The sequence below is a fragment of the Anopheles stephensi genome, chromosome 2 (assembly GCF_013141755.1).
Source record: "Anopheles stephensi strain Indian chromosome 2, UCI_ANSTEP_V1.0, whole genome shotgun sequence".
Classification (NCBI taxonomy): Eukaryota; Metazoa; Arthropoda; class Insecta; order Diptera; family Culicidae; genus Anopheles; species Anopheles stephensi.
The window spans coordinates 15,266,439-15,284,511 of record NC_050202.1 but is presented as its reverse complement, the minus strand read 5'-3'; the positions used below and the strand labels follow the sequence as shown (position 1 = coordinate 15,284,511).

General features: G+C 49.4%; 5 protein-coding genes across 10 annotated transcripts; 2 read left to right on the top strand and 3 right to left on the bottom strand.

The window, feature by feature from the left end:
• Positions 1-454: 454 nt before the first annotated feature.
• On the bottom strand, positions 455-4,010 carry LOC118505392 (nucleolar MIF4G domain-containing protein 1 homolog). The gene is made up of 3 exons (XM_036041103.1): positions 3,868-4,010; positions 1,586-3,790; positions 455-1,518 (listed from the first exon to the last, which is right to left on the bottom strand). Exons 1-3 carry the CDS (start codon positions 3,876-3,878, stop codon positions 546-548), a joined length of 3,189 nt encoding a protein of 1,062 aa, XP_035896996.1. The 5' UTR covers positions 3,879-4,010; the 3' UTR covers positions 455-545.
• A 224-nt stretch (positions 4,011-4,234) lies between these two features.
• Positions 4,235-9,369, top strand: LOC118507152 (dynamin-like 120 kDa protein, mitochondrial). 2 transcript variants are annotated; one of them, XM_036045187.1, is made up of 11 exons: positions 4,235-4,427; positions 4,655-5,109; positions 5,174-5,290; positions 5,870-5,914; positions 6,109-6,878; positions 6,963-7,237; positions 7,300-7,461; positions 7,543-7,730; positions 7,796-8,387; positions 8,456-8,745; positions 8,828-9,369. In XM_036045187.1, exons 1-11 carry the CDS (start codon positions 4,399-4,401, stop codon positions 8,890-8,892), a joined length of 2,988 nt encoding a protein of 995 aa, XP_035901080.1. In that variant the 5' UTR covers positions 4,235-4,398; the 3' UTR covers positions 8,893-9,369. The 2 variants fall into 2 exon arrangements, with proteins under 2 accessions (XP_035901080.1, XP_035901081.1); XM_036045188.1 differs by lacking the exon at positions 5,870-5,914 and having other exon boundaries at positions 8,828-9,357.
• Positions 9,370-10,599: 1,230 nt separating this feature from the next.
• Positions 10,600-13,226, bottom strand: LOC118506348 (galectin-9). Of its 5 annotated transcripts, none has more exons than XM_036043334.1 (8): positions 12,972-13,226; positions 12,763-12,851; positions 12,319-12,689; positions 12,083-12,214; positions 11,809-11,906; positions 11,318-11,503; positions 11,002-11,228; positions 10,600-10,875 (listed from the first exon to the last, which is right to left on the bottom strand). In XM_036043334.1, exons 1-8 carry the CDS (start codon positions 12,996-12,998, stop codon positions 10,851-10,853), a joined length of 1,155 nt encoding a protein of 384 aa, XP_035899227.1. In that variant the 5' UTR covers positions 12,999-13,226; the 3' UTR covers positions 10,600-10,850. The 5 variants fall into 5 exon arrangements, with proteins under 5 accessions (XP_035899227.1, XP_035899226.1, XP_035899228.1 ...); XM_036043333.1 differs by having other exon boundaries at positions 11,028-11,228; XM_036043335.1 differs by lacking the exon at positions 11,318-11,503 and having other exon boundaries at positions 11,028-11,228; positions 12,972-13,224.
• A 297-nt stretch (positions 13,227-13,523) lies between these two features.
• On the top strand, positions 13,524-14,253 carry LOC118506349 (DPH3 homolog). Its single transcript, XM_036043338.1, has one exon. It carries the CDS (start codon positions 13,803-13,805, stop codon positions 14,052-14,054), a length of 252 nt encoding a protein of 83 aa, XP_035899231.1. The 5' UTR covers positions 13,524-13,802; the 3' UTR covers positions 14,055-14,253.
• Positions 14,151-17,950, bottom strand: LOC118506347. Its single transcript, XM_036043332.1, has 4 exons — positions 17,048-17,950; positions 15,005-16,981; positions 14,422-14,929; positions 14,151-14,351 (listed from the first exon to the last, which is right to left on the bottom strand). The coding sequence occupies exons 1-4, from the start codon at positions 17,801-17,803 to the stop codon at positions 14,290-14,292; spliced, it is 3,303 nt and encodes a 1,100-aa protein (XP_035899225.1). The 5' UTR covers positions 17,804-17,950; the 3' UTR covers positions 14,151-14,289.
• Between the last annotated feature and the right edge of the window lie 123 nt (positions 17,951-18,073).

The following is an 18,073-nucleotide window of genomic DNA, read 5'->3' as shown; positions in this document are numbered from 1 at the left end:
GATTTCATCAGTTTTGAACAGAATCCATGTCTCAGAGGCGTACCGGGACTATAAATGTTCCAGAAAGTCTTTGCTGCTTCGTCCATCGCGACTGGTGTATTGAGTGGAGGAGTTACATCAAGCTGTAGTATGACCAGTTGGTAGCCAGCATCCTCGTGAGTACCTCGACATCCTTGTTATCGCCGGAGCTAGAAGACTTCAAATACTGAGCAGCTTAGTTACGTTAAGTTTGATGAAGCACAAACGTTCACCAGTAAACGATTTACAGTAAAGACTAATTTTAACAACAGAACAATCTGTCTTTATAGCAGATTGCATATGTGATCGATTGCAATGGCTACTTAAATCAATCTTTCTCTATAGCCTTCATCGTCTTAAGGTGTTGTACGTTGACCCAAGATACCCCAAGATACCCCAAGAAGGTTTGGCCGACTTCAAATGTCCGATCACTTGCACATCAGTTCCGGGATTCTTTGTTTGTTTATTCAATCATTATCACTGATTTTTTAATTATTTATATTAGCAGCAACGCTGTACCATCTTCTCTAAACGTCATACTCGATCCTAGTATCCGTTGACAGCAACTCATCGGCCTGCTTGATGCGGTCCTGCAGCAGCTTGGCCTGCTCGTCGTCGGGCAGCTTGCTGCCCGCACCGATGCCCCGCGCCAAAAAGTGATGCATAAACAGCCGTATACCGTCCTTGAACGATTTTAGCCTGTTGCTGGCCGAAATCCGGCTAAACACCTGCAAACACTTGTTCTCCTCTTCCAGCAGCAACAGCCCAAGCATAATCTGTCGCATTAGCCGCAAATTCACCTTATCGATCTCGGCCAGCTCGATCACCTTCAGACAGGACAGTGCCAGCCCACCTTCCGCAATCAGATGCGTAATGAAGCGGGCCAGATTGCGCACCTGCTGCTGCTGCAGCGAGTGGATCTCCTTCAACCGATCCCACAGTGCGTACTGGATGGCGAGCTGATACCGTCGATCGTAGTCGCAAAACTTCTGCGACAGTATGCTGTAGTACGGATTGTACTCTTTCTCCGCCAGGCTACAGTGAATGATGACCGATACGACTACGCGAAGATCCTTGATCGCTAGTCGGAGCAAATTTTCGAACGCAGCCAGATAGTCTTCGGCACCCATTATGACGCAGAACACGTTCCTGCGATCGTCCGTATTCATGCGCTGCTGACGGGCAAGTTCTAGCAGCTGCGCACTGTACTGCCCTTCGCCTTGGGAGGATGCGGTCCCGTTCGATGGGCCAGCAGCGGAAGGACTGTCTTTCGTTCCGCCAAGCCAAGCCGAACCTACCAGCCACCATTTGCCACGCTCCGGTATGTTGATAATGTCTTGTATGCCAATGTTTAGCGTTGAAACGTACTTCCCGCTAGTGATCATGCCTTTCAGCAGCTTTCGGAAGTGTTCTACCAGGGTGGGATCGTACTGGGGTATTTTGTTCATGTTATTATTTTTTACTGCCAGGAGAGATTCCAGCATAAACTTCACTCGAGGGCTGCAATAAGGTAGAAAGGTAAGTGGAAACTACTCGCACGCTTCCTATCGATTTCCCCCCTACTTACTCGTTTTTCAGCTCGTCCGGTGCGCTGGCGGCCTTTTTCTGTATCGCAATAATAAGCTCCTTCAACGCCAACGGATCATCCTTGCGCAGGATGAAACCGACCGTACGCAGCACGAGCAAAATGCATTCCACCGCCTTCTCGTTGAAGCATTCGATCAACTTCTGCATCAGCTCGTGCACCATCTTACACTTCACCAGATCGAACGTGTACAGATGGCACATAATCTGCACACAGTTGTCCAGCTGCTTCGCCTCGTTGGCGGTCGTTTCGATCTGGCCCAGCAGCGTCAGAAAACGGTCGACAATCGTTTCGAGAAAATGTGATCCGACCTCACTGCCCACGTTCGCGTGCAAAATCGCCACCAGCAGCACGTGCTCCAGCACCATCCGTTCGGGTGTGAGCGTTGGTACGACGGTCGCTTCCAGTATGAGGCTGGTGAGAGTACTGTTCATGTCGTAGCGTGCATTTTGCATGTACAGATTATCAAGCGTAATCGAAATGCGGTGCACGTTCGATTCGGCCAAACGATTGATCTGTCCCTTCAGCGTACGCTTCAAACGTTGCAACTTTTCCTGCTGCTTCGGGTCAGCCGCATTTCCTTTGGCCGCCTGTTCCGCCTCCAGCTTGGCGCGAATGTGAGGTGGAACGTATTTTCCACCGCTGCCAGTAGCTGCATCCTCCTTTATAATGTTGCCCGCTTTGTCTCGCTTGCGACCGTAAATATCCTCCCATGTTTCGTCATCTTTCGGTGGTGGTTGCTTATCGTCGACATCGTCTTCGGAGGGCCCACCTGAGTCGGATCCATCCTCGAACAGATCATCCAAACCATCGTCTTCTTCGTCGAAATCGTCCTCTTCTTCATCGAAATCGCTTTCGTCTTCTGAGTCATCCTTTTTACTGGACTTGTTCCCCTTTTTCGCTGGTTTATCCTTGTTTGCCTTTAGCAAAACGAAACGTCCTGCGCTTTCCTCATCCTCTTGCTCGTTTTGACGCTTTTTGCTGGTTTTGCTATTTTCCTTGGAGGTTTTGTGTGCTTTGACTGGTTCTTCGTCTTCATCCGATTCATCGGCACTCTCTTCATCATCGTACTCATCATCATCCAGATCATCATATGTGTCTCCTTCTGAATCGCTTCCTGCGGCCTTGGCATTCTTTTTCCCATTCTTTGCCAAACCTTCATTAGAAGCAAATTTCACTCGCTTGGCTTTAGTGTGCCCGTCCCGATCACCGTTGTTCTCGTCCGAATCGTACAGTTCATCATTCTCCGAGTAATCCTCTTCCGCATCTTCATCCAGCTCCTGCTCCATTTCCGAATCATACTCGCCTAAATCGTCTATCTCCAAATCATAATCACCCAAATCGTCCATCTCGTCGAGACCAAAGTACTTCTCCTCAATTTGCTTCAATTTTTCAACCCGCTTCTTTTCCTTCGGGGACATTTTCTTCCGTTTCTTGGTGCTTTTTGTCGACTGTTCGCCACCCTCCTGGCTGTCATCACCACCAGCACGGGCACCTACACCGCCTCCGACTGCATGCTTCAGATCCTCGACGAATTCATCGGACGAGTTTTCTTCCAGCTCGGCCGCTTCCTTCGCCGCCTCGTACATTTTCTTTATACTATCATCCGTACATAGTTCCAGCGCGTAATCGAGCCCATCGTTGAAGCTTTTCGGTACACCTTCCTTGTTTTTGCGCCGATTGATCTTCAACAGTTTTTCGTACTTCTGAATGATTCGATCATCTTCCTCGTTTGCCGCCTCGAGCTGTTTGATACGGTTCGATTTCAACCCATCCTCGTACCGGCGCAACTCCATCATTTCCTTCTCGCGCTCCACATCCATCTGGCTGGTGAAAGAATTCTTTGCTGCCTTGCTTTGCGGCTGCTTTCCGACATTCTTCTCCCCCTCCTCCTCTTGGTCGCTAAAGTCGGACGGAATCTCTTCATCTTCAAAATCGTCCATCTCATCCTCGGAATGGTCGTTTCCATGTTTGCCGCCCTTTTTTCCCGACCCGGAACGATTACCACCGGCAGCGTTTTGTTCCCGTTCCTTCCGGCTACGGTTGTGGTAGTTGAACCGATTGAGCTTTTTCTGCTGCCGCTTTTCTTTACGCAAATCTTTGCGTGTTTTTACCTGTGGAATTGCCTTGCTTTTTCGCCCATTACCACCGCTCACCTTGCCTTGGCGAACGTTTTTCGGAGGACGGCTGGAAAAACCGCATAGGAGCAACAGAATCGTTAGCAACTAGGTATGAATGGGGTGAAGTTTATGCACTGCACTTACTGTACTTTCATTATGTTCTAATTCGTTAAAGCAGCTGAATGGTGGACATTAGGAAGCAAAACGTGTGCACGATGAAACTAGTTGAACATTTCCAGATTTGCAAATGTAAACAACGTGAGCCGGTCGAATGACAGTTCTCAGCACGTGTACAAAGTCAAGATGTGTAGAGAAGAGGTGATATCAGATAACTTAAAAGAGAAAAGGGTATATTTATAAAATAAATGGCTAATATGCAATTTATTATAACTAATTTTGAGATAATATGTATACTGTGGTGCTTTAAACCACTATAAATACAATTTATAACTAATAAAATATTTATTCACGAAACTACTCTAACCACCTTGGCTGCTAACGTCAAACGTCGGGTGACAGCGGGTGGATCGAAATTTGCAGACTCCCCGAAAGGTTGCAAACTCCTTTGGCAAAGATTTTCTCATCTTGAGCGTCGTTAAAATACAATGATCCGCATGTAAGGCCACCTTAGCACGAGTAAGGAAGGATACGGTAAAAGAACGGAAGCAGCTTAAAATGGCCCAATTGCTTCGCGGATGGTCGAGGTAAGTCTGCCAGAAGGAAAGCCATCGCGCAAAAGTGTTGTCACCAGGCGGTGAGAGCGCCTGCCTATGAGCTCATATGTGCGGGGCGTTATGTAAAGTTTATTGATTTTTTGTTTTTACTTTCATTGTGTTTGCCTGCGTGGTGTGACCGACGATGATGATGACGACCGCAACCGATGCCAACATTTGCACCACTAACAACCGTTACCCTCCGTTTGGCGATGCAGCATCGATCCCCGGTTCAAACACATTCGCCCGGTCGTGTACACGGTGAGCCGGGTGAACTTTTCCGGCTTTACAACACCAGGCAATGGTAGTGGGAATGGAGCCGGGGGTGGAAGTGGTAACAACCATTCTACCGCATGGTCACGGTACAACTATTACCGGCAGCAGGAATTCCTGCGGCCACCGAACGGGAGTGGATGGCAGTACTACGGGCAGCAGCGTAATTACGGCATGCTGATCGGGCGCGTCCTAAGAGGTGTCCTGAAGCTGCGCTATCTGGTTCTGGGCAGTGCCATCGGTGGGGGCGTAACGCTAAACAAGCGGTACGAGGAATGGAAGGATGGTTTGCCGGACATGAAATGGCTGGAGGAAGTGCTGCCCGACAATGAGAAGTGGGCTGGCTTTACCAAAAATCTTCTCGCTGTTAAGGATGCCGTGAAAGACTCCATCGAAATAGGTAATTGTATGAGAGTTACTATAGTAACTGTATTTATTTGCAACTTTATTGCGCTACATTTTAGATCCTCGCATAAAGCAGCTTAGCGAACACAAGTTAAACGAATGGCGACAATGGTTTGATCAGCGCCTGGATAACGCAATCGAGGCTGCCGAAACGCAACAGAATCCACAGATCGAGAGTAAGTAAACGCCTTCTTTTCAATCGTCCCGTCCGACCCAGTGCTCAAGAATGATTAAATGTAGTTACTCCACTGTATGTGCATTAGTGTGTGAAAAGCTCGACGGTTATCGGTTAAAGCGTGTTTACAACTTTTAAAATGTGATAAGAAAAGTGCACTATTGTTTTGTAAATTCATGATAAATTCCCTTCAGTTTATGGTTACGTGAACTAAGTTACAGGGTGTTACAATTGTACCGGATTAGCTGAAAATAACAGAAAACACTACTCATTTGGAGTGCATTTGTTGCTAATATTTTCTCTACGATACATTCAATTCCGATGCGCATCGATAGTAAATCTAACGGTTAATCCAATTGAAACTTTCCAGTCTCATTTACGGTTATGTATTATTCATAAATTCAGCCACAACTGAACTTTAGCTCATTTCATCGTCTTTCCATGCCTTTTTCTTCCCCCGTTCATCTCAACAAAAATATCCTATCGGGCACCGTTTGTGAAAGTAAAGTGATACCGCGTTTAATCGAAATTATTTTTTTTCTTTCTCTCCCTTTCTCTTTCTCTCTCTCTTGGCTTCTAGGTTCCTTCCAGAATCTATCGGAATTTATTTCTGATCTCTATGGAGGTAAAGCGATGTAGTTTAAATAATGTCTTACTCCATGTAGCACTAAGATGGGACAAAGTTGGTAGTGATAGCCGATTTAGTCATTCTTGAAAACAAAAATTGCATTCGGGATGGGTTAAGCTCTTTACAAAGCACGTTGAGCCAGCTGTCTAACTGTCCGCTTATTTCTATTTCTATTCCGCACGCAACTTTAGCTACCAAAGAAGAGCTGAGAGCGAAAAACACGGTCAACGCCAAAGGTCTGAATGCGGACGAAAGCCGCAAACGCGTCGACACGCTGCAGGCGCAGGTCGACTCACTGCAGACGGAAATCATGAACGTGCAGCTCAAATACCAGCGCGAGGTGGAAAAGCTCGAGAAGGAAAACCGCGACCTGCGGCAGCAGTTTCTGATACTGAAAATGAACCGCAAACAGCCCACGAAAAAGCGCATCAAAAAGTCGTTGATCGATATGTACTCGGAGGTGCTGGACGAACTGTCCGGGTACGATACCAGCTACACCACCGCGGACCATCTGCCGCGTGTCGTGGTGGTCGGCGATCAGAGCAGCGGCAAAACGTCGGTGCTGGAATCGATCGCCCAGGCCCGCATCTTTCCCCGTGGCAGTGGCGAAATGATGACGCGCGCACCGGTGAAGGTAACGCTGTCGGAGGGTCCGTACCATGTGGCACAGTTTCGTGATTCGGAGCGCGAGTACGATCTGACGAAGGAAAGCGATCTGGCGGAGCTGCGGCGGGATGTGGAGATACGGATGCGCAACTCGGTGCGCGGTGGCAAAACGGTCAGCATGGACGTGATCTCGATGACGGTGAAGGGACCGGGCTTGCAGCGGATGGTGCTGGTCGATCTGCCCGGCATCATTTCGACGCAGACGGTCGACATGGCGCCGGACACGCGTGACCAGATCAAGCACATGACCGAACACTACATGAGCAATCCGAACGCAATCATTTTGTGTATTCAGGTAGGTGGCAAGTGAAGGCTGGAGCAGAGTGATAAGGAAAGGGAAGGATTGCTTACAACAAATGCCTACTTTTTCTCGCCCCAGGATGGTTCAGTGGACGCGGAGCGAAGCAACGTAACCGATCTCGTGTCGCAGTGCGATCCGCTCGGCAAACGAACCATCTTCGTGCTAACCAAGGTGGATCTGGCCGAAGATCTGGCCGATCCGAACCGCATACGGAAGATACTGTCCGGCAAGCTGTTCCCGATGAAGGCACTCGGATACTTTGCGGTAGTAACGGGGCGTGGTCGCAAGGACGATACCATCGACACGATACGCGAATATGAGGAAAAGTTTTTCAAAAACTCTAAACTATTCCAGTAAGTGGAACGTTGAAATAACGCTTTACGGCCTAGTGTTAACTGTCGCTCTTCCCTTGCAGAAGTGGCGTCACTATGTCGCACCAGGTGACAACGAGAAACCTGAGTTTAGCTGTGGCCGATCGTTTCTGGAAGATGGTACGCGAAACGATCGAACAACAGGCGGACGCGTTTAAGGCGACACGCTTTAATCTCGAAACGGAATGGAAAAACAACTTCCCACGGTGCGTAGACATTCGATAGGGGCGTTCTTTCCGTTTTCCTTTTTGTTATAGTGCAATTTCCCTCTCTCTCTCTCCCTGCAGGTTGCGTGAATCCGGTCGGGATGAGCTGTTCGAAAAGGCCAAAGGCGAGGTGCTGGATGAGGTGGTCAACCTGTCACAAGTTTCTGCCAAAAAGTGGGAAGAACTTTTGAACAGCAAGCTGTGGGAAAAGCTCTCAAGCTACGTGTTTGAGAACATTTACCTTCCGGCGGCCCAGTCCGGATCACAAAGTGAGTGGTCTATCTGTTTTGATTGTCACGGGACACAAGCTAATCCCGTTTCTTTTCCGTTCCAGATTCGTTCAACACAATGGTCGATATAAAGCTGCGCCAGTGGGCCGAACAGGCCCTTCCGGCCAAATCCGTCGAAGCCGGATGGGAAGCACTGCAGAAAGAATTCCAGCACCTAATGGAGGTAGCTCGCCGCACGCCCGATCACGACGATTTGTACGACAATCTAAAGAGTGCCGTCATCGACGAAGCCATCCGAAGGCACTCGTGGGAAGACAAAGCGATCGATATGCTGCGGGTGATACAGCTCAACACGCTGGAAGACCGAAGTGTGCACGACAAGCAGGAATGGGACCAGGCCGTACGCTTCTTCGAAGCCTCCGTAAAGGATAAGCTGCAGGCGACGGAAACCACCATCGGCGAAATGTTTGGGCCCAGCACCAGCCAAAAGTGGCTCCAGTGGCGTTCGTCCACCGAGGAGCAAAACAAACGGCGCCAGGTAAAGTCGGAGCTGGACAAAATACTCGACAGTGATTCGAAACATTCGCCCACGCTCAGCTACGACGAGCTGACCACGGTGCGGAAAAATCTGCAGCGGGGCAACGTGGAGGTCGAGACGGATTACATTCGGGAAACGTGGTATCCCATCTACAGGCGGTAAGCTCGACGGTGAAATGCGATCACTGTAATGTCGCTTACGCCAAAGCTTCTTTCCCTACTCGTAGGCATTTCCTAAAGCAAGCACTGAACCGTGCGTACGACTGCCGGAAGGCGTACTACCTGTACTCGCAGCAGGGCAACGATTGCGAAGTGAACTGTAGCGACGTGGTACTGTTCTGGCGCATTCAACAGGTCATCAAGGTGACGGCGAACGCACTCCGCCAGCAGGTGATCAACCGGGAGGCACGCCGCTTAGATAAGGAAATCAAGGAAGTGTTGGACGAGTATGGTGAGGATGATGAGAAGAAGTTGCAGCTGCTTACCGGCAAACGTGTGCAGCTGGCAGAAGAACTGAGTAAGTACGCCGTAACGAGGGGGGGCTGTGTGTCTGGAGCGGAAGATGAAATGATGCTCATTGCATTCTTCTCCCTTTACAGTCCGTGTACGCCAGATTCAGGAAAAGTTGGAAGAGTTTATAAACGCTCTTAATCTGGAAAAGTAAAGCGCCGCTCTATCTGTAGCTAGTCGCTCTAACTCTTCGTGGAACGTTCGGTTCGGTCAGTCGGTTCCGTGATTTGCTCGCCAAATGAACCACCACCACGACCGAAACCAGTGTTATTTATTTACGCTTGCTCATCCAGGCATCCCAGTTCGGCGGCGATTCCTCCAATCGATGCGGCACGTAGTAACGCAGTAGGCACGGCCGTGAAGCACTCGTGTGTTGATGCTTTCCACCTTACACAGCATCGTGAATTCATTTCGTTTTTAGGAAGTGTAAGAAAGTTTAAACAGCTACGTGTATAACTACCGGACGGAGCAGTGTGTTGCGCAAGAACTACTACCGGAATCGCACAAATCGAACGGTCTGTTGTCACGTGCCGGCGCTTATTGGCCATGATGAAGTGGAAAGTGAACTGAAAGTAAAGCTATTGGCAAATCGAGTACTTGAAATACATGTAATCTTATTGAAAATTAACAATCTACTTGCTGCATGCTGCATAAAGATAAACCGATGGACGTTGGTAAATTGAAAACCACGAGGGTGAATCGAAACGTGCAATGAGCGTTCTTCCGATATTAATTGGAGAGGGAAATTCGATCATGATGACGGTCACGTGTTTTAACGGAAGGATAAACAGCCAGAACATCAACATTTTCAGGTGAGTTTTTATAACATTTCCCAGATTCAGCGTCCATGCGATATTCTATAACTTCGGAACACTCTGGATTACTCTGAACATCATCTCACTACTACGGGTAAAGGTTTACTCTGGACTTCTTATTCCGAACTGTGAGCACTGACTGCTCCAAACTGCTCCTGTCTGCTTCTAAACTTCCAAGGATTACTCTGGACTATATCAGACTCTGGGCTATAAAACCTCATGTTGTGTAGACAGGTAGCTAAAGACTGCTTCGAGAACCTTCAAACTGCTCTAAACTGTTCCAGACTTCTCTGGGCTACTTAAGCTTAGTCTGCACTACTTCGGGCAGGAAAAGGATTACTCTGGACTTCTTTAAATTGTTCCAAATTGCTACACTATTCCGAACTGTGAACACTGACTCCGGGAGGCTGTGAGGCTGACTACTTTGCTACGGGAAAAATCAAGTCACAGAAAGCCAGAAATGGCAGGACGAGACCTCTCGAGGTTGTAGAAGAAGCCAAGGAAGAAGAAGAAGAAGAAGTGAGCACTGACTACTGCAAACTACTCTTGTCTGCTCCTGATCCGATGCTATATTGCTTCGCGTAGCATAGTCGGGTGGTAGCCAAAGATTGCTCTGAGAACCTTCAAAATGCTCTTTACTACTCCAGACTACTCTCGGCTATTTAAGCTACTACTCTGCATTGCTTCGAAAATTTCTGGATTATTTTGGACTGCTCACGGACATCTCAATACTGCTCATGTTTACTCCAGAATACTCCGGACTGCCCAGAACTGCTTTAGCTTGCTCTGGAACCACCTCCGGGTCTTTCCTGATTTATCCACTTACGAACTTGTCCAGATTTCTTCAAGCCGGGTACAAATTTACTCTGAGCATCTCCGTAGCTAGGAAGGACCTTCATATCCTTAAGTCTTCCGTAATACTAAGGACTAATTTGCTCCGATCTTCCGAAGGACTTGGAACTGTTCCGGAGTATTCTGAACGTCTTTGGTCTTCTTATATGTTATCGTAGCTATTTTCGTCTTGTAAATAATCCGGACACACCTTATAAATAGTTTCAAATTGTTTTATTACAGCCATTGATTTGTTTAGAAAAATGTGTTAACCACGTGTGTGTGTGTGTGTGTGTGGAATATTGTGCGCTGGAACCACATTGTGAGTGTGTGATTGGGAGTAATGGTAAAATCTAATCACTGTCGCTACTGCTGCTACTACTACTGCTACTACTGCCTTTACGCCGGAACGCCTTCGACAGCGCGTACCCTCCAAGACCTGCTGCACCAGCAGCGGCACCGTATTTTAGTAACTTTTTGGTTTTCCCTTTCTGCAACAAAGGAGAGATCATTTAGAGTTTACCGGTAGTTAAGTTTTTTAAATAAAAATAACACCGTTGCACCGTTTGCAAGCACGCTCACACTTTGAACAGTATAACATAAAGGTAGGAACTCACAAACAGACATTTACAAACGAACGTACAGGAAGGACTTTCGAAGCAATGGCAGCGGTCGCACCGGCCGCTAATGCACTCGAAGCCGCTGTCGTACCGAAACCTCCCGGCTGGGGGTTACGGTGCTGTGGACCATAACCGGGTGGGTTAAGGGATGGAGGTGGTGGAGCCGTAGGATACGCTGGGGCCCCATATCTCGGTCCGGCCGGAGGCATCGTCACGAAACCGAGCTGTAAAGCAGGACAATACACACATACAATGACGGGCACGAAACACTTCCGGTAACGTTGCAAGATGGGTTTCCTGATTGAAGCCTGACCTGACCACCGGATGAATGAGGATGAGTTTGAACTGAAGGTGGAGCAGTGTGATGCTTTTTGTCGCCGATTGCGCTCCGGAGAAAATCCTGCGTTTGCTGTATACCACTAGCGAGCGTTTGTTTAAGCGGACCCTTCATCTTAATGCGGTTCCCTTCATTCCCGGCCGACGATCCAATGCTGGTGGGCTTTAAATTGTACAACGAGATTAATTTAGCATAGCTGCGCGCGTGTGTGCGTATGATGAAAGCAAATGTAAAACACGAAACACACTTAACGGAAACTACTGTACACAAGGCAAAGCACACTATGCGATAACGGAGTCGTAGAAAGAAAAAAAGCCCTTCAAAATTTTACCCAGCCAAGCAGAAGCAGCTTCGTCTGCAGTAGCGCGCGCAAGACTCGGTAAGAACACGCCGTGTATGTGTGTGTGGTTTTAAACAGTGAATTACATTTGCTCAATTTTTGCCTGCAATTCTTCTTTGAACAGTACCGAGAAGGGCACGGCCGGCGGATGTGCTCCGGGCGGTGGATGATGCGGGTAGCCGGGTTGCTGTGGTGGCGGCGGTGGCGGTGGGTATATGCCGACTCCTTGAAAGAATAGTGTTACCAAGGAGACAACGGTATACGATTAGATTCGGTTTTTGGTTGCGGTTGCTAAGGTGAGGTGAGGAGAGCAGTGTGCATAGGGATTCCGGCCCGCGTCCCGTATCTCGGAATACCTCCTCTTCAGAACAGCTTCATAAAGAGTAGGCGTCTTGTTCTACCTGGATAGTGGCCACCTCCACCACCGATCGGGTGCGTCGGCAACGGTGTGTACGGCGGTGGCGGTGGTAAGGTTGACGGGGGAGCATTCGGCACAAAGCCAATCGGTGGAGCGTACGGTGTTGGATGTTGCACTGTTGGAAAGGCAAAGTGTTTGTAATCAGTCAACCAATCGAATCCGATAAGATAACACAACGTTTCTGGTCAGTTGGTGCGTCGCAGGTTGACCGTTACGTACCTATCGGTGGTGGCGGATAGGGATTCACCGGTACCGATCCCGGTACGTCCGCTTCGGAAATGATCGAATAAATAACGCCACCGCCACTGACCGAAATGTAGCGCGCATTATGCACCGGCAACCGGTGGGCGAAGGTGCAGAAATGGACCCCGTTGATCGCTATTTTGTACTGCAACGTTTCGGCCAATATCAGCATATCGAAGCTTTCGCCATACCGGATCGGACAACCGCCGTACCGCTCCTCGGCACCGACCACCTGATTTTGGATGGAGTTTCGCACGATCGCATGCTCATTCGGCCGGATGCTAATGTGCAGCGGGACATCGTCGCGTGGGTTGACGGCAGCGCCCGCTTGCAGGTGAATCTGGCAGCTGCGAAACAGACGAATGATTCATAAACCGTGCTGCATAAGGTGTAGTTTAGGGGTGCGATTTTCCGCCCTACCGTTCACCGTGGCTGTTAATGATGCCCTTGATGCGTACCATACGGCCCGGGCTTAATCCACCAGGTATAAGCCCCAGAAAGGGAAGCGTCTAGAAACGGCGGGGGGAAAAATAGAAACGAATAAAAAAACAACTGACTCATCACTCTACGCCCTTGTGGTAATGTGGCGGTGGGAATAAAAAAGAACAAACGTGTCCGGCACTACGTACGGGTGAAAAAATGGGAATCGTAGCCATCGGGGACCAGATGAACACAAATCTTTCACAAATTCTTCACTTTTAAACACCACCGTTTTGGGAAGATGATTTTTTAGTAAAACTGCTGTCGCGAATGTGTACCGTTCCGTTCGCGAAAACCGACAGGTATGCGAATGATAGCAAAGGGGATGATTTTTTCCTTGTTTACTTTATAGCTGTGCCCATACTCTTATCACTCGAAATCGACGTTCGTTCGATAAGTGAGTCAAGTGCGCGATACCTCCCACCTCCGGTTATGCAGTTGAGTCATTAAGCACGCTGCATGTGTAAGTGATTGCGTTCAAAAACATTGCGCCACAACTCCGTCGCCATAACGCTTTTACAACTTCATCGTTTGTAACGCACGCTAACGCTTACACGTGGTAACGGGCTCTTCAGGAAATGAGTTTCTTTTTTTTCGGAGAGCTCGTTAAATATCCCAAAAAATATCGTTTTCTCAATTAATGGAATTCGATACAAATTTAATTAAAAAAAAAACATAATTTCTAAACCAACCACTATAGTAACACTCGTAACGCTTAGTAACGCTGCTCGCCCGTACGGCTAGCTAACCCTGTATAACTGTAACTGTCAACCGCGCACATCGTAAACAAACCCCGCGTGCCATGTGTTTTCGTTGTGTGTGCGCGCGCGGAAATTAAAAATAAGTCATGAAATAACATACTAAACAAGCATTAAAAAAAGCCAATAGTTGTAACACGCCATAGGACGGAACACTACAGTGCCGTTCGTTAGTTTGCCCTGCTGCAAAACGATGCCGTTTTCATCCCTTGCCGGTCAGCGATGAGTGTGTACCACGATGAGGTCGAAATCGAAGATTTCGAGTACGACGAGGAGGAGGAGATGTACTACTATCCCTGTCCGTGCGGTGACCGGTTTCAGATCAGCCGCGAAGAGTTGATAGCGGGCGAAGAGGTAGCGACCTGTCCGAGCTGCTCGCTCATAGTGAAGGTGATTTACGATCCGGAAGCGTTTGCCGCGGAACTGGATGAGGCGGAAACGACGGTCGGTGACCAGCAGTTGGAGAAGCACTAGCCCCGCATCATGCATGGGCGACGAATCGTTTGTTGAACGAATAAATTAAGCTTAGGAGAAGTACACGCGCGAGTCCTTTCGAAAGCGGAAGTGGTGTAAGGTTAAAAGAAAAGTGAATATTTTATTAGTCTTCGAGCCGTAAAAGTCCACAAAAGCCCTTAATATATATTAACAAATGCAAAACAGCAACCAAACGAAACATCCACCCAAGTGCGCGCATTACCATACAATACTTTTAGTCATCCAAAATCTTCTTGCGAGCATTCTTCGATGCGCGGGTCGATCGTCGGGCTGAACCTGGGCACGAGCATAAACAAAGCCGGATGTTAGCAAGCACTGAGAGCGTACTCGTGAGCACTGGAATTACCTGTTCGTTCCTCTTCCTCCGCATTGCAGTCATTGCTGGTACTGGTCGACTCGTCATCGAAGAGTGCGGCAATGGAACGCGACACCCGACGATTGGACCGTCTCACCGAACCGCTATCCCGACGGGGTGTCCCCTGTGCGTACGTCTTGCGTGCTTTCTTCTTCTGCTGCTGCTGCTGCTGCTCAGCGTCCTTGTCATTGTCGTCACTGGATGGAAGAAGTAGGGAAGCAGACTCTAGCAGCGACTGCTGACGGCGCTTCTGTATCTCCAGCTCCAGCCGGGACGGGGTACGTGCTGCCAGATTGTCGATGTGTTCAATTTCGAGCTCGTCGTTAAATTTGATCTTCGGCTTCGGTGTGTCCACGATCGTGCGGGACGAGTGGCGTCGTCGAGTCTGGGGTGTATCGAGCCCACCATCCAGGAACAGTACACTCTTGGCACGCCGGCTACGACTAACTTTCGCCGGCTTCAGGATTGATTTAACGAGCTCCGATTTGCTCTGCGTGATCTGAAAACAGTAATTTGAACACAAACATTAACCTTTTTTGCAAATGGGAACACCGCTGAAAGATCTCGAACTGACCTCGGGGAATATGGTGTGACGTTTGGACACGGGTTTGTTCGATTCCTGGTTCCAGTGAACGGTGGTCGGCGTACAGTCGGTGCACAAACTCGAACGCTTCTGTAAGCTGGTGGGCAGCGGCGAATCCACGAACCGTACCGCCCGTTTGATCGGTGTCGTCACCACCGTCACCGTTTCCTTCAACACCTCCAGGTCGGCAATCGTTGCCTTCTGCTTTTGCTTTGCCTCCTGCCTTGCCTTGCGTATCAGATCGGCAATACCGGACGATTTTTTTGCCTTTGCCGCTACCGACGGCTTTTTCTCGCGCTTCCGCACACCGCCACCGCCCAGCAGCTTCTTCACCTTCGGTTCCGGCACTAGCTCCTGCCAGTTGTTTGCCTTGAGCGTGCGCAACTCCGCGAACCGCTTGTCCAGGTTGTCCAGATCGAGCGACAGCATCACCCAAAAGCCATCCAGATCGTCATGCCGTACCTTACGGTCGTTCCACTTCGTTTCGTAGTGCCCAATGAGTTCGCGGAACTTGGTCAGCTTCTTGGCGATGAGAATGTTTGTTTGGCCCTGGGCCGCTAGAATGAGCCCGCGGCAGTGATCGTTCAGCTCCTCCGGTGCGTCTGCCTCGAGGAACGGTGCATACTCGGCGCATAGCGTCTGTAGACGGGCCAGCTCGCTGTCCACCTTGTCGTAGTAGTACCGTGTCTTTTCTTCCACCTCTTTCGGTGGTTTTGTAGCTTCCGGTTCATCTGGAGAGGATTGTGACGGATCGGTAGGACACGAGGATGAGCTGCTGGGCGGCGTGCTTTTACCGTCATCCTCAAGCGACTGACGCTGCTTCTCGGCGAGGGTTAAGTTGGATCTGCTCGGAACAATGTCACATTCGATCGGTTCTTCCGTAAAAATTAACGAGGCGCGTTTCCGTATCGCCGATCCATTTAACTTGCCGTCCTTTGGCGAACTGTTGCGTCGTTTCTGAGTCGGTTGTTGGATTCCCGATTCGTTCAAAGGTTCAGACGAAACTCTGTTACTGTCCTTTGGCGAGCTGTTGCGCCGTTCCTGGATGGCTTGTTTGGTTTCCAACTGTTTGAGTTCAGGCGAGCATCTGCCGTTCGTTAATCCGATCTTACTGTCCTTTGGCGAACTCTTACGCCGTTCCTGGATGGGCTCTTGGATTCCCGCTTCGTTCGAACGCTCATATGAGACCCTGCCTTTGGTGGATCCGTTCAACTTATTTCCCCCCGACGTATTCGACTCTGCGGATCGATCAGTTGAAGCGCTTACGTTTAATTGTACCATTTGCTCTGCGGAAAACCTAAACACCGTTGGCTCAGAGGGTAAAACCGAGGGAACATCGTCCGACTGGCAGGTGCCAACGCTTATGGTGAAAGATTCATTCAGCGCCGGTTTCGTAATGGTAAAGGATTCATTCATTGCTGCAGGTTTTCTCTGCCGATCTTCCTGACGATCGAGGTTCGAAGTGATGTGGGACGGTTCATCAAACAGGTGTACCGCAGCGGGCACCCAATCGCCAACGGAACAATCGCGCTTCGATTTCGTTTCCGCCACAGCTGCATCGGAATGGCCAATTTCGTGCAACGTTGAATCATACACCGACAAACAGGCGACGGTTTGCGGTTCCCAAAGGCTTTCCTCTTGCTTGGCCACAACGGGGTCGCCAGTCGGTGATGAAAGATTAACACCGTTGATTGCGATCGTTGGTTTCGGTGGGGATGCTTCCACCTCGATCGGGCTAATGCCGTCAAACAGTTCGTCCGCTCGATTGACGGTTAGCGTTGCTTTTGGCTTATTCATTTCCGACGCATGCTCGAACGAGAACTTTAGCGGTTTGCGATGCTTGCGAACGGTAGACGTTACTATGTGGCCACTGTCCGTTGCCGATGGTGGCTTCAGTTTGAAGACAAATTCCTGCTTCTTTTGCGACAATGGTCGTGCTGCTGCAGCTGCGGCTGTAGGTCGAATGGCCTGCGAGAGAAGGGTGTACGGTTAGGCAGAAATGACAAACAGCAGAACATTTGTAAAGCTACTTACCACAGCGTGCCGGACATGCTTTACCGGTTGCACCACAGCAGCTGGTTGCATTTCCTTTGCTCGCTGCTTGAGTGCCGGCTGCTTGGGCGCTGCTGTCGGTCGTTCGACCGATTTGATGAGCACAGCTTTCTTCGCCGATACGGGCTTTTGCACCGGAGGTTCACTGTCGGTCGCTTTGCGGGGCAACTTTTCCGTACGCCAGCAGTCCACCCGTGGTTTTATGCATTTGTTTACCAATACGGGCGTTTTGTTGGTGCGGGCAGGGATCTGATTCGCCTGCTCCTGCCATTCACCCAGAGGAGTAGGCTTTTTGCGCGCACCATCCGCTGGTTGCAAACTTTTCGATTCCGTCACAATTATGTTTTTGCACACGAACGGTACGAACGGTACGGTCTCTTTCGCGCGCTGCTCCAGCTGCATCCGTCGCTTCCGTTCGCGGAACTCTTGCAAGCGCAACAGGCGAATCTGGAAGCGTTCCTCCTGCGAGAGGTTTTTGTTTTTGGTGCTGGCCACAGTACTTCCGCCCAATTTCGAGCTGTGCGGCCGGTGCAGCTGCTGCTGAAGGAACTCGTCGTACGTTTCTTCCACCGGTGGCGCTTCATTTTCTCCCTCGGAATCGCACCCCATGTTACGGAACGTTTGGCGCATTTCATGGCGCGATTTTGCCCGCTGGATTTGGTTCTGCCTGCTCACTTCGACCTTTATCTGATCGCCTCGCTTCATGGAGGTGTTTTTGAAAAACCCCCGGAACTCCATTTTGCACCACCACTACAGAACTATGAAGGAAAACAACACAATACGGACGATACTCAACGGACGCACGCAAGCTGGCTCGTTCGTGTTTCGTTCAACGGTCGCGTCCTAGTTGGCGTTGTTGTTTCGGTTCGGTCGGTTGCCAAGGCGTTGTGGCAATTTGAACCAACTGTCACAACGGTCGTTTTTGTCAACTGCAGCTGTCAACTGAAAAGTTTAAATTTCGAAAAGAAAACGTATAAAGCTGCTTGTTTTGTCACTGTTTCCTTTTTA